General features: G+C 45.2%; 1 protein-coding gene and 1 long non-coding RNA gene across 2 annotated transcripts in view; one reads left to right on the top strand and one right to left on the bottom strand.

Annotated features, from left to right (window-relative positions):
• Positions 1–16,089, bottom strand: part of PHLPP1 (PH domain and leucine rich repeat protein phosphatase 1) — a 131,859-nt gene extending 115,770 nt beyond the window's left edge. The window contains exon 1 of the mRNA XM_040547959.1: positions 14,716–16,089. Coding sequence (XP_040403893.1) covers positions 14,716–15,967 — 1,252 coding nt within the window. The 5' untranslated portion in view covers positions 15,968–16,089. The remainder of the gene's footprint in view (positions 1–14,715) is intronic.
• Positions 16,090–16,229: 140 nt separating this feature from the next.
• On the top strand, positions 16,230–18,795 carry LOC121065249. Its single transcript, XR_005816960.1, has 2 exons — positions 16,230–16,712; positions 17,393–18,795. It is a non-coding gene; the product is annotated as an uncharacterized LOC121065249 (long non-coding RNA).
• Positions 18,796–21,289: the final 2,494 nt, after the last annotated feature.

Here is a 21,289-nt window from a genome sequence, read left to right as displayed (position 1 = left end):
TCCTTGTTTCCTTGTTTTTGCTAGAACAATCCAGACAATTTGGCGTCACGTGTGGTAATGCGTGCCATGATCCACAAGTACATGTTCTTAACAGACTGAGATTCTAGAAACAACAGCACCATAAGAAACTGTTTAATTCATGACAGCTTATCTCAGAAAGAAGACTTCAGACAAAAAGACAAAAGATCTCAAAAATATGCAGCTAGAGAATGGAAAGAGAAAAGGTCAAAAAGAGCCCAAGTACTTATTGTGGACAAACAGAACTATACCAAAACCTAAGAGAAATACCTGCTCGTATAGAAATCACAAAGGAGAGGAACACAGCCTCAACACCCATTTTGGTTTCCAGGAGAATGGGAAGTTGTAGGTCAACATCACAGTGGCAAATTAAGCCTCCTAGCAGAGGGAGTCATTAAGTCCTATGCATGCCAGGATCCCCGTAAAGGCAGAACATTATGAAGGAATTACATTGCCTTAAGGTAATCCGAGTTAAAAACATTTTTTCTAAGGGTACACTGGTTAGCAAGTTTTATACCCCAGAACAGAAAGGTGCAATTCAGCACATCCTAAGAGACAAACTTTGGGTTCCCCACCTCCAATTCAGTTTCCAGCAGGAACGTGGTATATACAGCTTGCCTTGTATGCATTAAAAGGTTTCCAGCTGAGGACTTTACTGCTCATTCACAGCTACTCAGTGCTGTATACCAACTTTACTGTCAAGCACCTCTCTTTCAAGTGTGGAACAGAAGATCCAGGCACAGAACTTTACAAGCGAACACCAAATCTGCAGAGTCTGTATTACTACAATTATGCTTGTTTTGGTGAAAATGCAACCTGCTTGCAGATTATCTGCTGTATTTACCTACCTGCATACTTCCCAAGACCTGTCATTTTCATCAGCAGAAAACCTACACCAAAAAGTCACTTTCCTTTCTGCTATGCACTTTACACATGGCAATTACATCTATCACTGTGGTATCTGGTTATAAAGATTAGATACCACAGATTAGAGATGTGGGACAGTTCCTGGGAAGTGAAGTGAATGCTTAAGCTTGCAAATCATTTTCTGCTTCCTTTTTGCTTGCTTTGATTTTTTTCATTGCTTTCTCAGTTTTGTTTTACCTTTTCCTCTCTCCCTCTGGCTTTTCTTTGGACAAGGGAAAGGTAATATTCCACCAGCTCTGCTCTCATCGGGCAGCAAATAACACTTCCTCACCCTCTCCTCAAGGAAGCATTAGTAGCCGTCTGCAAGAGAACATGAACATATTGGCTAGAGCATTAAGACTCCAGCAGAGAAAGAATTACTTAACTTGAGCAAGCATAAGCAGCCAGCTAGCACATGCCAGAGTAACGTTTTCCTCATCAAACCTAGTACTTCAGAATATATTAGATTACGCGTGCTAACAGAAAAGTACTGGTCTATCCCTGTTCAGACAAATCCTAACATACCAAAGCATTCAGCTATCTTGGGGCTGTGGACTGTGAACTTCTCATGATTCTTTGCTCTTTCTCAAGAGCTGCCAAGTGTATAAACTGTTCCCATTATTTACTCACAGATTAACAGTTGGCAAATTGGTCCCAGGGAATCACTGAAGAATTTTCCTTATAACCATTTCCCTTGCTTTAAGAAAAAGAAAAAAAAAAAGCCAAGCACACAACGCCTCCCACCCACCCCCACCCCCAGTCCTGAATGAATGTGAGAACTTCCTGCACTCAGAACAGCATGAATAGACCTGGCAAGTAGTCAGGGAGATAGTACAGGCCCATGAATGCTCTGAATTCAGCTTCTGTGCTGCCGCTAAATTAAAGGAATTCAGGAGCCTCACAAAGGCTTGGTTATTTAATTATATTATAAAATAAAAGGCTGAATCCATTAGACAGCACGCGAAAGGAACCCCTTCCCAAGTGCCTGCGCGGAGCACGCAGCCCCGGTGCCTTGGCCCAGCCTTCTCCCTCTCCTCAGGGTAAGCCACCACCGGGCCCTGCCAGCATCCAGAGGAGATGGCGATGGCACTGGAGTACTGTCCCACCTGCGGAGACCAGTCTTCGCTAGTCAGATTGCTGACAAGCCAGGCTTCCTTACCATGTCCATTTTTCACCTTTGCTCTTCATTTACTGGGAAACTCGCGACCTTTCCAGGCAAAGCCTGGAACAACACTGGCACTGTACCTTCACCCCCAACTAGATTTATGCTGCAGCATTCAACAGATCCTCGTTTCGCCTCAGCAAAAATTAAAGCACACACATGGTAACAGGAATAACTACCGTGAGATTTTAAAACCTCTACTTCTTTCCACAAGATGAAGGGACTGCAGCACCTCTCCTATGAGCAGACGTGAAAGAGCTGGGGCTGTTCAGCCTGGAGGAGAGGATGCTTGGGATGCAGGTGACTGAGCACTGGTGTAGGTTTCCCAGAGAGGTTGTGGAGTCTCCTCCTTGGAGGTATTCAAATGTTGCCCGGACATGGTTCTGGGCAACCTGCTCTAATTGGCCTTGCTTGAGCAGGGGGCTGGATCAGATGACCTCCAGAGGTCCTTTCCAACCCTCAGCCGTTCTCTGACTGTGCAGGAAAATGAGAATGAGACAGGATGAGAACAGCACATGCAGATTAGAGTGACCCAGAGCACAGCGTACTCATTCTCAAGGTTCAGCAAGCCTTGCTTATGATTCAGGAACTCAGCCTGTTACCTGACATCTCTACTGATAACAGCACCTGGTCCTCATGCCTTAGCAGAAAGATGCCAGCCATCCACCGACTCACATCAATTGGAAATGCTCAGACTAGTGGCCATGACGATACTGCTTAATGAGACTTCTAACTATCTACGACCATGCTTTTCATAACCTAGCAAGAAAGGGAAGCAAACAGATATTCACATTCAAAGCAAGAAAGCCAGGCATGCTTGTCTGTGAACAGACACCCACTGGGGTATATTCCTCTGAGCGTGAACTGCCAGAAGGACCAAAGTAACTCCAGCACTGCGAAGCAAATGCTCAAGAGAGTCCAACAAGCCAAAACAGGACATTTATGTGTAAGACAAGGTCTGCATGATCTTTCATTAGGGAAATAGCATAGTATCATTATCTCCTTGCTACTGAGGATGAAGACACGACAATATTCAGACATTCCTACTACAAAAAGATTAGTGGGCATTAACTTTATGCCATGTCATTTGCTTTGGTATGGGCAGCATCTACATTAGGTAAGGAGGTTAGACAATCTCCGACCATCTTTGGATGCCTACACGTTTTGCTGCAAACCAGTATAGCCATGTCTACAGAGAAAGGTTCGAAGGATTTTCAAACGAGTATATGCCCTACATGTTTAGAAAAATCAGGGAATATGAGCTACAAAAGAGCTCAGCAGAAGTGCCAGCAACAACACACAGAGTGCCAAGACACAATGGCCAAAGGACCTATGGAAGACAGTCTCCAATAACACCTCTGATTAAGGCTTGTCAATATGAGAAGACTTGAAGGCACAATACCGTGTCTGGAAAGGCAATTCACCAACTCTTTAAGCGTGATAAGCTTAAGAACCTTGCAGAATGAAGACAAAGGCATAAGGAAACGAAATGAAATGAAACAAAATGAAGACGTATAGGCATAAGGACAGGCACCCCTATTGAAATTACAGCTGTTTTTGCATTTAGCGTCAAGTACACATACGCAATCTCCTCCTGGACAGAAGTCTGCAGTTCCCAGAACCTGCTTTCCAGGAATACATCCTTTCACAGGGTTACAAGAGGAGACTAGACTTGTTCTGTAGCATATTCCTCAGCAGTACCTTCCTTCACAATTCAGAAAGGACAGTGATTGCTAACTGCATTTTTTAACTTGACCTGTTGAATGTACTCAGCTTAGCTGGTGACAGCAAGTAGGAGAGCATTGCCAAATGCTCAAACTCCTCCCTGGTTGTTGTACACACTCCTAAAAAGTATAAGCATTTCTGAAGTGCTGCATGTAATACCACTGTTTACAAGTCAGTCTGATGTTAAAAATTCAATACACCCAGTTTTAGGTTCAAAGATTTTAACAGCATGAATTCTTCTACTATCAGCCACAATTCTTACTACGTGTGATTAAGCTTTTTTCTTTCTTTCTAACCAGTTTACAAACTCTTCTCATAGAAAAGCACTTTGAGAACAATATACAGGCTACAACCTTTGCCTCAAGATCCTATATTTGCAAGAGATGCACTGCTGTGTAAAGAACATACATTTGACACAATTTTTTTATATTTGAATTTTTCTACATGCTTGTTTCTGTAATAAAAGGTAAAATATACCTTAAACTCCTTTAAAGGTCTGTTCTACCTGCTACATCATTGCCAGATCCTACACTGTTAACACACAGACACAGCAATTTTGTTGTAGCTATGTACTGTGACTTTCTGGAGAAAATTTTACTTGTTTTGGCAGCCCCACATTGCCTACGCTATAATGAACGCTCTTCTCCACAATAACTCAGTGGCACTGTTTTTTACACAGACTCATAGATGCATGGAAAAGTAAAAAAAAAAACAAAGAGCCATACTGATAAGTATCTGTTGCAGAGAAACACCCTAAGATATTGAAAAACTAAAAGTTTTCTTGTACAAAATTAACGAGTTGGTAAATACAGCCAAGAATGCCCCAAAACTTCCTGCAGAAAAAGAGCTAAGCTGCATATTCTGGGCTAAAAGGATCCCTCACTCCCACGGTACAATATATGCTATTTGCCATCAGTACAAAATATGCTTCCTATTAATGCCAAACTGAAGAAGCAAGAGATGCTGAAACTGCTCACACTCCAGTGGAGCATTATACAAAGAATCACAACACACAGTGTCACAAATTAAATACATATAATATATACCCCAGGCTCTAGTAGACAGTTTTCTCTGGACACTTATTTTGGCACTGACAAAAGGGATATGACTTAGTCCACTGCAGACTACAAAGCCTCTTAATCTTTTTGCTATGATATCTAGCAATACTGATCTGCGTATTTTCACTCTAGGTTTTATTTATGAAGGAAAAAGCTGGAACCTGATAAATAAACGAGGATCTTTTACCACATGGATTCAGAAAACAAACATCCCAAAAGATATTTCTTACAAGAGACATTCCCAAGATGGAATCTGCAAATCAAAAGAAAGCAAAATAATGTAATGTAGTCTTCTCGTATTAGCAGGAATTAAAGTTGTCACTTGATTAAGAAGATTAAAGAGACACGAACCAAGCAGTCCTTAGTGCTACAGTCTAATCTCAAGTGGAATGAATACACTTACACAGATGATTCCATTGTTCTTGAAGTTATGAAATGGAAAAACTTTCTCTATTTAATAGCCTGAAATGTATCACATTAATCTTCAGTTGATTCACATGGAAGATAGAGACTTTGGATTCTATTTTGGTTGATACAGACAGGAGACGTGATTTTCATGCCACCAAAAGAGAAGAGATAAGACACGTCCACAGCCACTTCACAGCGTTTGGACACTTCAAAGAGTTCAGATTCCCATTTTCAGCCAGTCCTTCCTTTTGTTAGCTACAACACCCAAGAGGGAAAAAAAAGAAAAGTTAGCTACTTGCTTGGAAAGGATAAAAGCTCTGGTCTACTTCTAATCTTTAAATTTTAATCGACACAACCACACTCTGAGCTCTACACTTTCACCAAGCCAGTATATTAAAAATCCTCAACTCTGTGACTGAAACAGGAAAAAAAATCCCTGTCATATAATTACAACAGTCTCCTGACGGTATTTCGGAGAACATTAAGTTGCACCTCCTGCACACATGATTAACTTTACTTTTAGAAACATCCCGTTTGCAACTTGCAAATTATTCTGCTTTTGTGTTTGTAACCTTGTGGTATTGGTATAAGAAACCAAAAGCTCCTAGCCTATTAAATTCAGTACATTATACCTGCAAGCCTTCTTCCAGGAGTTTCACACTTCATTCATAACAGGCTTTGTCATTACATTTTGTATTATACCAGGCAAGCTTTATAGCATGAAAGCCAAATACATGTAGATGCAGTAAGCCAATAATGACACACAATATTAGGCTGTCTCAGATATAATTAAGTTTCATAAATAAAATGACTGCTCACTGAGACTGTTGTCCCCTAGAGGTCTGTTTGTCCTAGTAAGTAATATACAATAGAAGGAAAAATATGTTCCTCCATCATTTACAATTTGAGTCAGTAAGCATCATAAAATATCTGGTGATAAACAGTCACTTGTAGACCTGACCAACCATCCGACAAATGAGCAGACTGCACATACAGCTAAATTTGTTGCTTGCAGGACTCTCCTCACCAGGCCAGTGCTACTGCATATTATCTGCTTTTAAAAGGCTAGAGAAAATCAGACAGGAGGAAAAAGCAAGCGTTTGAGACAACAAAATGTCATCGCATAGCATTCTGATGAGGAAACTTGCTGTCTAGTTAGAAACTTACTTGTTTCAAGGTAGCTCTAAAACCGAGGAGAGCTCCTTACAGACCATCCTACGGCTTATATGAAAGCAAAATCATTGCTAGTAAGAACTTCAAGCTTTTCTATACCGTTTATTTTAGAGCAAATAATAGGCTGAACTGGGCATAGTTATTGTTTAAAGAAGCATGCAGCTCTTTGAAAGGAAAGGACTTGGTTTTATGCTCATCAACTGAAGGTGCCTGAATCGCAGGTTTTGTTCTCCTCGAATGCTGCTTCAAAAATTCTCTCCTCACCAGAGCACACATTCAAAAGAGGAGTGGCCTACTACTTATCTTAATTGCAGGTCTTACTATCTCTTTCTCTTTGGGCACAAAGATTCAAAAATTGAACAAACAGGAAGAGAAACTGCATTCAGATTACATAATTAGGTTTATGTAAATTGCACCTACAGCCTAGGCTCCTGAACTTCAAAGGCATTCCAGCTCCTCATTACTCCCTTGGAACAAGGCCCATTGTTTTGTTTTTATTTAAATAAGTTGGCATGGCACCCCCAGTGCTCGCAGATGATAGCAACCGGTTAATGCAGCAATTATGTTTTTTCTGAGAATTACGAACACAACTCGGTGGCTGCTGAAGTTGGTTTGAAGATCCCTGTTGCCACTGGACAAGGCAACAAGCAGGTAATGGCCTATGAAGTTCAAAGGGCCAAATGTACCTTTGGCCCACGAAAAATTCGAGTTAAACTTTAAAAGACTTCTCCACTCTAGTTGGATGTTTGCATCTACATCTCTTACACAACTTCATTTCATTTTCCTTCTGAGAACTAAGCTAGATAAGACTGGACAGAAAAATTCCCCGAAACTTCATATTTTAAATCAATATGTAAATGGTTATTCCTAACTGTCAAATCAAGGAACACACAGCTAGTTCGGCAATGAGTATTTTGAGCATCCCTCCAAATAAGTCAAAGCCAGCTGGAAGAAATTTTACTTCCCCATCAACAGAAAAAGCTTCAAAGACGCTATGCAATGTTGTAAAATTAAATGACTCTTCACTCCAGGAGGTCTTTTTTCTTGATTTAACAGTTGTCATTGGTAAACAAAATGTTCTTCAAAGAATAATTGTTGCCCCTTAAATAATGGGGGGTAAAGGGGAATAACAACAACAACAAAAAAAACAGTGCAAGAGATTCTGCAACATTCCCATTCTTCCACATACTTTAACCACAACCACAAGAGCAGAAAGTCTCAGCAGTAAAACTAAAAGGGACAGGTCTGTCTAGCTAGCTAGCTAAATAGGGAAGCAAGAAGAATCCAGATTGTGGCAACCAACACATAAAAACTGGACTATCGACCTACATAGCTAAAGGATTCTGCATGACAGTGGCAGGGGGTATGGAAGGGGACACCATGCCCATACTATCTTAGAGAAAAGACACTGAACTATGATCACTGCCAGCGCACACCAAAGTGGGTGTGACAACCAAATACCACAGAACATTGTTTTTACTATTAATTTTGCCTACCTGAAATCCTGATTGGTATTTCAACTGGATACTGTAGCACTACTCATTTGCTACCCACATATGCCTCTCCATGCTGTTAGGACAGCTGCTGCATTTCAAGAGGCAAGTGATGCATATCATAAAAAGTGATGCTTTGCATGTAACATTTTATCACGTAACAGACATAGAAAAGTAAATAAAGAGTCAATTAAAATACACCATAAATAAAAAGATTTAAATCTGAAATTATCTAATACCTAAGATGGCTTCAGTGTTTAGCGGCAATTAATTGGAAGACATTCAACAAGAATGTCACTAGTTACTTTTGGAAAATTCTCCGTTAAGATAGCATAATTGGTCAAATGCCAACCCAACTGGGAAAAATATTCTACAGCAAATAATTTATTTTATAGTGAAAAATATAAAAATTTTTCTCTCCAAAAAGGTAGCGCTACAGCTAACACAACAGAAAACCTATCTGAAGGGCAAAAATTACACAAAGAATAAAACCAGGGGGACTGTTGGGTGAAGCAGAAAGCTAAAAATCTAGAATTTTCACAAGAACATTTTCTGACAAGATTTGCAGTGCTTAACTACCTCAGATCTATACACAATTCAGTCATTACCATGCAGCTGGAATTTCAACTTCGGTTTCCAATCTTACTCATGAGTATCATAAGGAAGAGATTGTTGATTATTTTTAAATGAGGATGTTGCGTCCCTGTGAAGTTTCTTAAATATCTTGTTAAAAGCTAAGTGTTTCAGAACTCCTGTCTTAAAGCCAAATCTAGAAAAAAAAAAGTTAAGACATCCACTCTTGAGTTTAAATCTTTTTAGCTTTTTACAAGGGTTGGTTGCATTTCTCTCAAACATCTTTGAGAAGGAAAAAATAAGCCAGAGTTACACAGCCAAGATAGTGATGCTTACAAAACAAACTTTAGTACTTCCGCCCCTTCTACTTTGGTTGGCTTACCCAAACAAACTGCGACTGACTCCAAGCATCAAAGTCTATTCCATTTGAATACACAGAAATGCAAAAAAATAAAAAAAACAAAACAGACCTCACAAAAAAAATAAAAAATTTAGAGATAAATGCAACATTCAGTGCTCTGGGTCTAAGAATAAAATTAGCAGGCTATTTCAGACATACAGCTTCCCATAGTGCAAATCCCCACCTGCGTAAAAGTTCTAAAATACAGCAATAAAATTACGTTGAGGGAAGCTGAAAACAGACACATGCAGAGATTTTACCATCTCACCTAAAATGCCAGTGTGCCACATCAATGAAATAATTTCACAGCAATGAAATAATGAAACATTGAAGAGTTAGTCAAAGCATCTTTGCATTTACTGTCCAAGGCAAATAGAAAGCTACAAGTCATTTTTACATTTGTTTTGCCTTTTTTTTTTTGTCTACAGATTGACACACTAATAACTTAAACAGTTAATTCAAAATGAGAATCCCTTAAGCCCACTGGAAAATACAGCTGTTAGCACTCAAGGTACAGGTTCCCTCCAAATTAAATGGAGGAGGGTAACAAGAAACACTCTAGGATTTCTCTCTAAGCTTCTGTTCTGTGAAATTGCATATGCATATACTCTAACTGGCTTTCTTAGGCATGTTTCCTACCTCTTCCTCTTCCAGAGGCCCACCAGGATAACAAAGAAATCTCTCTTTACATTGTTTCATTAAACCACAAACTAATTTTCAGTAGATCAGAAGCACACACCAGTTTCTAACACTGTTTCAAATTAGTGGTTGCTTTTTTGTTGTTGTTTTGGTTTTTTGTACTATTCAGTAGTACCTTCCAAGAACCATGTAGCGCTTTAGATGCATAGCAGTCTGCCAGTGTCCTAACAGAACAGATGGACGTTCTTAATTGCACAAAGGCTTTTAGGTGTATCAACAGTGCCACGATCAAGAGGATCTTTATGTATAGTTTCAGAAAGAAAAAAAGAAGGAAATAGCTGGTGAGATAGAGGGATAGTATCGAAACACTTAAAAAGGATGGAAAAAAAAAAGGAAAAGGAGAATGCTGCACTCCATGCTGCAGCAGTGAGGAAATGCAGCTCCTGGGTGCACCAGTTTAGGTACCATATATTTAGTACATATAGTAACTTACGTATATGACACTGAAATCTCCCATGTTGATACTTCACAAGTACTTAAGTTATGGATGCTAGCCAGGAGCACAAGAGAATTTAAAAGCCGCAAGACCCATTGTGCTTAACAGGTGTTACATACCAAGGCTCAGCTGCAAGTCCCACCAGCGTTCCAGCTTTATCTGCTGGGCTCCTCCTGTGCAGGAGGACAGCCGAGGAGCACTCGCAGCCCCCGAGCCTCAGGAAATCGCCTGCCTTCGAGAGACCCCCTTCCGACTGGGGCTCGATAAGCACAAGGCTATTGCTGCCCACGGGCAGGTGGAGCAAGCCCAGCACCGCAGCCATTTTACACTTCCCTGCGGAACAGGGCTGGAAATGTCCCCTGTTTGGCCACACCAAGACCGCCTGCTCGGATTCAATGTCGTTGAAATGAGATGAAAACTTCCCAAAGTGGGAAGTTTTCGGTATTGCTTCCCCTTGCAGGAAATGCAAACACATAAATGATTACAAGGTAAACAGGGCGTATAGACAAGTCACGCAGGGAAGAGAAAGAAAATCAGGATCATGGCAGCCCCAGGCAGAGGTTATTTTTCCTTTCGGTTTCAGACAGTTCGCACACCGAGACCTCACCTTTCCAATCACAGCTGTAGAAAAAGACATCCAGTCACAATAAGGAGAACTATTTTTTCACTTTAAACGGGATGCTGGATCTCAGAACTACGTCGATGCTCCAAAGGCAGAAGCTTCTCTGCAGCACAGCTGTTGTCCTACCCCAAGTTAAAAAACACGTCTGTCTTTGGCACGTTTCCCTCCCTTAAACATCAGTCATCTTGAATCGAGTTTACCAACGTATTAAATAGCTGAACTGAGCTATTCACCAAGTAGTGCAGCAAACGGCTGGTGATTCAACAGATGTCATCTTCCAGAGCTCAGCACTGCCTGGCCTACAGTGTTTTCACTTAACCCTAAGCATCCAAAACCCTGTCTCCATCCATACAGCTGGAAGCCTTCATGTGACCCCAATTGCCAAGCATGCTTTTAAAAAAATTTCTTAGACCACCACAAATGATCCTGCTGGTAGATCTTCCCACCTTTATCTCCATGCTGGACAGACCAACATTTTATGTAACCAACTCTAACACAGGTCTGGATGGGTTTCTCCTCACAGCTCGAGGAGAGCAAGAAGCCTCTCTTCCGAGAGAGAACCTGACAGCCAGTTGCAAAATTAACACCCCTAATTACATCTGGCATTCCTTAGTACTCTGCCCATAGGCAAGCATCTCCTGCAAAGTGATATATTTGATGACACCAGCAGGTGCAGAAGCCCTATGTCACTTCAAAGAGCAGACGATTTACTGACAGCCCAGTGCCAGAATCACAAATAACATCACCTTGAGGTCGTAAAACAAAAAAGCCTCAAACATCCATTGTCCTGTACCAGTCTTCAAGATCAAGATCAAATTGCTCATGCGGCTCGCCACGTAAATGCTCCGGAGCACAGCACTGAATAGAATTCCCCACTCGCTTCTGACCTGAAGTCTCAAAACAAGTCAGCCGTCCTGCAGTTTTTAAGTGACTAGATTGGTGCATTAGCCCGTTTTTCCTTCGACATGCAAATTATAGAGAAGGCAAGGCCACGGGGAGAAGTTATGTTTTACAAGAATTATTTTTACAGAGCAATAAGGAATACTATAACTTGTTTTCGAGAGGCCTTCTGGATCACAGCCACTCTTATGGTTTTAGGAATAGTTTAGTAAGTCTGACCTAATCGGTCTCCCAGCTACAATATCATGGCTGTAATTGCACTATGGATTCCTACACAGTTCCATAACCAGTCAAGTATCTCAGCAGAAAGCTATTTAACCATATCCTTTTAAATAGAGATTAAGCATTTCAAACTTTGAAGACAGTATATTTTCTTGAGACAGATTTCAACAGAGGGAGAAGTTGACACGCGCAATTAGCCACTAACGTCCAATTCTGCTCAAACTGATGTTAGAGGGAGCAGAATCAGATCCTGAAATCTGTAAGGAATGTTGTTTCAGCAACAGCATCATCTCAGAGCAAGGCTCAGTCAATAGACTGAAGAAATCAACCGCACGCTCACAGTAAGAAAAGTAGGGGAGATACCAAAATAAATACGCGCTAACCACATTTTGAAGCGAGTCAAAACAGCATACAAGAAGGACTCTTACATTCCTAGTGTCACATTTTATTTTCTGGGACGTTTAAATTTGGAATGCTGCATTTAAAGAACAGGCATTTCATTTACAGAATGTTTGCGAACAGCTAAACATTAAGAAAGCTATTTTGTCACAGTGAAAACCCTGATGCTCTGCAGTTCTAGTTATTTTTTTCTAAAATGCTTTTTTTTTAAACAGATGACAACTAGAGAAATCACCGACATACAGTAATCACTGAAATCATTGGCTATATCGCGTTACCTTGTTCAGAATTTTTAACATCACGTTTCAGTACTGAAATCTTCCAGTTTTAAAGCTGTCTCTCCCCAGAAATAGAAAAGCCCAGAAGTCACCAACAAGCTCTCTCCTCTCCCCACTTCAAGGGGATTAGACAAAAGAATTCTTTTTAGAAGCAGTGCAATAAATCCAGCCTAGGTTTATGCCATTTTACATCAGTACAAGGCCAGAATCACCAAATCCTGCTGAGACAGCCTGCAGGAAATTACAGGGATAGAGATGCTAGTTGTTCTCTATCCATTGGGACAAGCCAGTCTGCTTAAACCAATGAAGTCCGGGGCAAACAGGAAATCACTGTTTGAAAGCATTCCTTAGGGTATTCCTGGAGGATCATTTATCAAAAAGGTACTTCTCCTAACCAAAACACCCTGACTTTCGGGCCAAAACACACTCCCCTTTCCAAGTCTAATTTGATGTGCATTCTTTAAGTCTTCCTCCTTCCCCCCCCTTTCATCATCCGGTAGGAAAAAAAAAATTACAATAAGGAAGCCGAGAAGTTGCCAAGACAGTTATAGAAAATCAGTATGATGACACGTCGATAATATTTTCTTAGCTCTTTTTGGATGGTCCGGTACATTAGATGCTGGAACCACTCTGCTACGAGCACCTGATCGCAGGTGTTTTAGATGTTGATCACAGATCCCCCCAAAGAGATAAAATTTCAAAAAAAACACTGCACTTTTGAAGTGCAGAGACATACTGCTTAGTATATGAAATTGCGTAACAGATTTGCATTCATTTAATTGTATGTGTTCTTATAGATTTAAATTTCTATTTAGAAGTCTTGTACAAGGAAGTCCAGAACACATGAACTATGTTAGCAGTCGAGACACTAAAATAAGACAGTTGGAACAGCTGCATTGAGCAGATAGAATTAATCACTTAATGCATAAAGGCTACATGCAAACAGGCTTAACTGTATAGAAGGCTTAGCTATGTTTTCTGATTGTATTTTCTTTAGAACGCATCCTGTTGGGAAAGGAGGCACACGGTCGCCCCATTTTGAAACGTGCCCATGCATTCCCACTGGGCTGTGGGAATGGAAATAATGGAAGCAGCATTCCTTCCAACACCACCTGCTGAACTCCACCCTCACCAGCACGGCCAAAGCAACACGCAGACCACCCTCAGCACCTGAAAAAAAGATTTTATCTCCTTTCTGACCCCAGCACATCTAACCTTCTCCTGTCGTTTCCTTGACCAAGCACCACTTGTGCTGGGGTCATTAATACAGCTAACCTAGAAAACTGAAGAAAAGAGGAATTGACCGCTCGCCGTCACTCCCACATTCTCTTCTGAATAAGAAGGGGCACTCATGCAGTGTACCGCTCTCCCTCCCGGCCTGCCATTACCGCCTCTATTTTACATCCACAGGAATTCACTAGAGGGAGGAATCTCAGTATTTTTAGCATTAAAGCGCTGAATTCTCACGGTTCAGTGGAGTACCACTCTGTTAAGCCAGCCCTGCGAGGGAAAGTCATTCGCTGCTTTACCAGCGGGACCTGATCTTTGGGTACTACATTGACCTATTCCAGAGGAAAACTCACTGGGTATTTGAACACTTTGCTGGACATTAAACACTCCCCTCCTCGGAGGGCTGGACGAGACAGTTAAAACCCAAGGAGCTCCAAGACGACAATAGGTATTTTTACCAAGCAATTCAGCCGACACAGAAGATATTTTTAAAGCACTACAAAACGGCAGCGTTGCGTAACGGCAACGTGGGAGCTAACTTTCCCACCCAACGCTCCCCACGTTCTGTACCCAAAGTCGCCTTGGCGAGGCCGCGTTTGCAAGCTCCTGCCTTTTATGCTCAAGGTTTTGACAGCCCGTTTCCAAAGGCTACGTCCCGCGTTTGGCACGCTTCCGCTGCTTACAGCCTCAATCCCTGGGTGAAGCCCTGCACCTCTGATAAACAGCGAGCGATGAAACCCAAAGCGCGAGCGATGCGGGAGGCTGAGCAGAGGGCTGCGCTCGCAGGACGGAGCTGCGAGGAGCCCCTTTCTCTAAGCAGCCCAGCTCAGGAGGGCTATGGGGCGACGCAATTTAGGGAAGGCAGGGCTGCAAAGCGCTGAAACCCTACGAGCGCAGAACCCCACGGCGGCCTCAGGCCAGCACCTGCAGCCGCCGTTCACCCTCCCAGCCCGGTGTAACCCCGACGGGGCGCCCCGGGCTGCCCCCCCCCCGTCCCGACGGCGGCGTCTCACCGGCGTAGAAGCGGATGAGGCAGCCGGTCTCCGCGTCCATGCCCTCCTCCTGCACCCGCCACAGGTCCCGGTAGCCCAGCTGGCAGAGGTAGTCGTTCTGGAGCTGCAGCGGCTTCTCGTGGGCCTCCAGCCGCCGGCTGGTCTCCCCGTGCAGCTGCACGTAGAGGGCGGGCGGCCCCGACGGCGGCTCCCGGCCGATGGCTTCGCCCCCCGGAGCCCCCCCGGCCCTCGGCGGCTCCCCCGGCCCCGGGGGGCTCCGTGCCGGCCCCGCGGCCTCCCCCGCGCCGTCGGGGGGCGCCGGCTCCGCTTCCAGCTCCTCCGAGGAGGACGAGCCGCCGCCGCCGCCGCTGCTGTAGGGGTCCAGGCGGTCGGAGACGCTCTCGGCGCTGGGGCTGAAGCTCTCCGTGTCGGAGCCGGCCGGCCCCAGCTCGCCCAGCAGCGACGGGCAGGACAGCGGCGGCCCCGCCAGGTACAGCTCGCCGGCGGGGGGCGGCGCCGCGGGGCTCCGCTCGGAGGGCGCCGGGCTCGGCCTGCCGCCGGCCGCCTCGCTCTCGTCGGCGCTGCCGTCCCCTCCGGCTGCCGGGGCCGGCCCGCTCCGAGCTCCCCGGCGGCTCCTCGGCCTCTCCCCGGCCGCTTCGGGCGGGGGTCTCCGCTGCTGCGGAGGAGCGGGAGGAGGAGGAGGCGGCGGCGGGGGCGTCGCAGCGCCCGGCTTGCCCGGCACCCGCACCACGCCGCTGCCGCCGCGGTGCCCCAGCTGCTGCAGGCGGGCGGCCACCTCGTCGGCCGTGGTGTCCAGCGTGCAGAGCACCGGGCGCAGGTAGCAGGCGGCGTGCCGCTCGTAGACGTGCACGCAGCCCCGCCGCACGTCCCGCCGCACCCAGTCCCGCTCCGGGGGCTGCAGCGGCTGCAGCTGCCGGGGGGGCTTGGGCAGCAGCAGCAGCGCCTTCCTGTCCAGGCTGCGGGTGCCCGCCGGGGCGGCCGAGGAGGACGAGGAGGAGGCGGAGAGGTTCCTCTTCAGCCTCCCCCGCCGCAGCAGCAGCGAGTTGGCGGCGCCGGGGGTCGCCAGCACGGCGGGGGGCGCCGAGCCGCCGCCGCCGCCGCCTCCACCACCACCACCGCCGCCGCCGCCGCCGGCCGCTCTCCTCCTCCGCGGGCCGCCGCTCTCCGCCCGGCTGCCGCTGCCCGGCGGGCTCTTGCCGGGCTCTGCCCGCCCGCCGCCGGCCGGCGGGGCGTCTCCGGCTCGCTGCTCCATCGCCTGCTGGAAGGGAGCGGGGGAAGGAGGGACGCCGCGTCCCGGCGGGGCTCAGGGCTCAGGGCGCGGCGGGCAGCGCAGCTCCGCGCAGGGGCCCCCGCGCCGCCCGCCTCAGCCCCAGCCCCGCTCCCCGCCCGGCGCCGCCGCCATTAGGGAGGGAGGGCGGGAGGGAGGGCGGCGGGGAGGGGAGGGGCGAGGGACGAGGGGAGGGGGAGGACGCCTCATGAATATTAATCAGCCCGCCCCGGTGACGCCACCGCTGGGGGGGTGGGAAATGGAGTCCGGTGGGGACTACAAGTCCCGGCAGCGCCCGCTTGGGGGGGGGGGGGGAACACGTTGAGGGAGGGAGAGAGAGCGGCCCGCTCGCTGCTCGGTTTAAAAAAATATTCCCGGTCTTTGCCCTGCTCTCGGTAGCTGTGTTCCCGAACTGTTGTCGGGAGGTTTCGCTGGAACAGCTGAGCTAGGGAATCCGCACGGCGCGGGGGACTGAGACCGGTGCCAGGTCGCCCTCAGTCGGTGCCGAAGGGTGGCCGTTGGCTAACGGTCCGCCTCGGTGTGCTGAGGGGGTTTCACGGCTTCACCGGCCCTAATGATCCTATAATTACATGGTTCTGTGATTCCGTGACCAGCCGTCCCCTCTCGGTTCAGTCAGAGTGGGCTCAGGAGCCGAGCACCGAGCCTGGGCGATCTCTCCTCACAGATGGGATGCAAGGGGACATAAAAATGCATGGGGCACATTTATACAGTAAGTACATGCACACACACACACAGAGAACTGCTTTGTGAGAAGGTTCACAGAGAAAAAGGTTCAGCATTGCTAGCCTGTCACTGTAATTCATTGCTAAAACTACTGAAAATATGTATTTCAGACCCTAAAACTACTGAAATACTTCCTAAAAATTGTTTAGGAGCAGCGACCAGATACCAACACTTCCCCCAAAATCTGATTTTAAGTTAATTACTGAAAAGATAAATTACAATCAGATAAATGAGTTTTCACACCATAAGGACATAACACTATTTATTTGGAGAATTCTCTTACACTCCTGAGGATGTTTTAGCTGAGTAATGTAGGTTGGACAGGGCTGTAACTGCTTGAGATCGTTCCTTTTTAATACGTTTTGTAAAATCACAGCAAAACGTCTTGCCAGATACTCATCAGAAATGCTATGGGCTGCAGCAAAGTGGGAGTTCTGGGCAATTAACCAGTTACGCCAATGTTAGGGGAGATAAATCTTCATTGCTGAGAACCCCGAGACAAACTCTCAGTGTCAATGAAGCAGCACTTTTAGTTGTGTTTTTTTGTTTTATTTTTTTTAGTGTATATATATAAATGAACCAGAACCATGATAAAACAAAAGTTTATGTCTCCTAATAAAACACTCCTCCAGACTTGCACATTATTTTCTTTATACCTCATACAAGCAGGTGAAACAGACCACAGAAAACAGAGGAATTCCCCAGGGAACTCGCGATGGAAACGTGTCTACCTTTTATAAGGTTTATAACAATGAAGCTGTCGTTTTACCTTTGTATGGAAACCGCCCCCTTTTTTAATGGAACATTAAATTAATTACATTCTGACTGTGCAGTTTGCTGGCCCATATCTGGATTTGCAGTAACCATCAAGAACATCACTGGAATTCCTTCTGGGCGAGAGACCCAGGACCAGATCCAGAGCACGCACTAACAGAAGATGACGGCAACGCTTGGCCATTAAAGGCTTAAACCGGTGCCCAAAACCTCCTTTAACAGTAGCAGCACACAATAAAAGTGCAGCGTTGAGTGTATTGCAGCCTGATTCTGTCTACTTCGTGCATTCCGTTTTAATTATTTCTACTGATTCACACCACCCTCATGCCACCTACTTCATGAAGGTTACTCCAGGTCTCCTGATTTAAATGCGTGAGAGAAATACTTTATGTGCAAACACACACAGACACACTCAGAAGAGGGAGTCGGTAAGCTCGAGAGGCATTATTGTTAGCAGTAATACTTGAAATAAAATACAGTTTCTAGAAAACAGCTTGCTACCCTTGAAAGCAGTCTTTCCTTGGAGGGAGGCAGGAAGAGAGGAGCTGTACTCCAATTGTTCAGACAGCTGACTGTTCATACACACACACAGAAAAATCCAAACCAGAGATTATCAGATATTTCTTAGGAACATGAAGCGGGAAGGTAAGTCCCCTGGGACACCAAATTTTCTCCCTTATGACTGGAGATACCACATCCTGTAGCACTGCATGCTACTGAGGTCTCCCAAAATAGCTGAACATCAACTGGAAGTGAGTGAGCCGAGTGGATTTGTCCTCAGCTCTCAGTGGAGCAGAACTGCCCTTGTGGTCAGGAACTTTCTTCCAGTTTTCAGTCTACATTTACAGTTGGGTGGTCTACACCCCTTTGTTCACATACACGCCAGCAGTGCCCTTTGACTCAAATCCCCCTTTTTTTTTTTTCTTTTTTCACTCCTGATTGTTTACCCCCAGTGTACTTTCAGGCAGCCGTTGTATCCCCGAGCAGTCTTCATATTCTCCCGGCTAGACCAAACAAGCCCTTCTTGTCTCCCGTGGCAAGACAGACACATGGTACAAGAACACACAGTTAAGGCCATTCCAGGAGCCTCGGTGGGGTGAGCTGGAGCAGCTCCTGCTCCGGCCCCGCAGCCTCCCGGGTCCCGGCGGAGAGCAGCCGCATTGTGCCGCGGTGCTGTGAGCTGGCGAGAGACTGGGCTGACCTCGCTCCTCCTGTTGCTAGGCTGACTTACCACTGCCGGGGGGGGGGGGGGGGGGGGGGGCCTCACTGATGAAGGGCTTTATGCAATTATATATTAACAAAAAATTACAACACAACCAAGTAGCAGCACTGAAGTCCCGAGGGTGGAAAATTGCCAGATTTATCACTGCTCTGTGAAATTTGCTCGGGGGCAGGAGGCTGCGGTGAGGCTCCCAGCATCCTGGAAGCCCTGTGTTGTGCCGTGAGGCGAAAAGGCATCACGTTGTAGCTCTTCGCAGTTTCCTGAATATGCAGGCAGTGATTTCTGTGAAGGCCCGGCATCTCCAAACGTCGGTGGTACAAAGCCAGGTTGCTTTTGCTTTATGCAGAGAAGTGCATCTGAAGTCTGTAATTATATGCATGTTCAAATTGAACTCTCAGGCTTATGAGAAAACTATGCTATTCTCTGTTTCCCAGTAACTGATTGATGCTTTTTAACTCTCCTGAAATTGTGAATTTTGCTGTGGATTAACTGCTGCCACGAGACGTGGGAAAGGAGCTTATGAAATTCATTTATGTCAGGAGGAAGTGGAAGGGTGAAATACACATCTTCCTTTTCTAGAGTTTGATTGATGACAGCTATTTGGAAGAACGGTAAAATGAAACAGGAGAGTTTGCAATCTGCAGTTTTCTGACCGGAGTCTGGCAATCTTGAAGAAGAGTGATCTGATTATAGGAGCTTTCAACAAAAAAAAAATAAGGGAATAAAAAGTAATTTATCACAGATTACTGTAAATGATTCCATACCACAACTCTTTATACCGAATGAACAAATTACACGCTCCCGCAGTGGCAGGAAAGTGCCAGAAGGCCTTGAAACCCCCAAGGTGGGCAATGTTACACACCCAGTTACCAGAGACCGAGAGACCCCTGGGCAACAGAGCAGGCCAAAGAGCAGCCGAAGTCCTTGTGGGTGCTGGAGCTGCTGAGGTGGTGCTGGCCACAACTCCACCTCAAGCAGCTAGCACAGCTACAGCAGGATGGGTCCAGCTACCAGCTGCGTAATCCCTTGTTCTAACCTTAATTAATATTTTGCTGGGCAATTCATAAAATGGTTGAGGACCCCTGGAGACCACCTGGTCCAACCCCCTGCTCAAGCAGGGCCACCCAGAGCAGGCTGCCCAGGAGCACCACGTCCAGGAGGCTTTTGAAGATCTCCAAGGAGGGAGGCCCCACAGCCTCTCTGGGCAACTAACGCAGGGATACCTTGTTGGTTCTGTCTAATTTTTCTGAGATACCTGCTGCAATGGGACAACACAAACACCATACTGCCTTTGTAGAATCAGTTTTGCCATGAACGGTATTCAAAGAGAATTTTTAAATTGTATCAAATAAGCAATGATTACCCAACTTGGTTTTTGTTTTTAAAGATACCGTTTCAAAATAGCATGCCCTCATTAAACAGGAATTACTTAATCCCCAGTCCTCGACTACAGAAAACTTGACTGACAAGTCAGTTCTGGATGAAAAGCTGATGAGCACTGAGAAATGCTAATGTGGGAAAAATTATATTTATACTTTGTCTGTTATAAGTCACCATCAATGGTGCCGTTGAATGTTCATCCGTGTTTTCAGAGGGTATGTATGAATCACCTTAGTGATTCCTGTTAACGTGTGAAGGTGGGGAGGGAGTTTAGAAAGAAGGAATTTAATGCCCTTTAGCCCTGCAACATGTTAGGGATCTTATTCAGCTCTCTTGTTTAGTACCATGTTTTTTCTAGCAAGGGAGATTTCCCCTACAGACAAGGAAGCAAGAGACTAATGTCAATGTCAGAATACTGAAGCAAAAGACAAAACATTTGCCACCGTAAAAATAATTCAAAGAGCAGGAGAAGGATGAGCAAAGGGACTTTTTCAAATTTAACAATATAATAATATCCTTCTTTGTAAAGAGAAATTGAACGTCATCATACGGAAGCTCTTCTGAAAATAATACCTAATTTTATCAGTAATGATGATTTCCAGCCTTCAAAATGCTAGGTATGCACCTGTATCCCTCATCCATCCGTGGGCTTGTCACAACTGTAGGAGCAAATTGGGTATGAAGATAACAAGGAACAGAAAATGTACGCTGATTGCTGCTCCGGCTGTGAGCTTAAGCGCAACAATGTCTGCATGTTCTGGGCTGGTTGTGTTCCTCCTGGAGAGTAGGGCCTTTGGCATAGCAAGGCATTTAAGACGGTGCTTATTCAAGGAAACTCTTAATTATAAATGCGCTTTTAGATTGAGCGTAAAATTAAGAACCATTCTTGAACTGAGAAGTTTCCATTAATTGATGCCTGAAATAGAATTGGGCTGTAAATTATCTAACAGGTCGTGCTTGCGTTTATGTATTCAGGAGCACATTCAGAGTTGCATTGCCTGGAAGGTTATTTGTATTTACATCCCCCTAAAAAATGTTCAGCAAGGGTTGATCTGTATTTCTAATTCCAAAACCAATTCCAGCAAGGTAATATCAATGCTACTAAATGCTCTTTAGCTTTGCACCTCAAAGCACTGTGCAGAAGTGGGTAAGTGTGATTATTTCCGTGTTACAGAGAGAGGAGAAAA

This window comes from Cygnus olor, chromosome 2 (assembly GCF_009769625.2).
Source record: "Cygnus olor isolate bCygOlo1 chromosome 2, bCygOlo1.pri.v2, whole genome shotgun sequence".
NCBI classification, from domain to species: domain Eukaryota; kingdom Metazoa; phylum Chordata; class Aves; order Anseriformes; family Anatidae; genus Cygnus; species Cygnus olor.
This window is presented reverse-complemented; position numbering and strand designations above follow the sequence as displayed.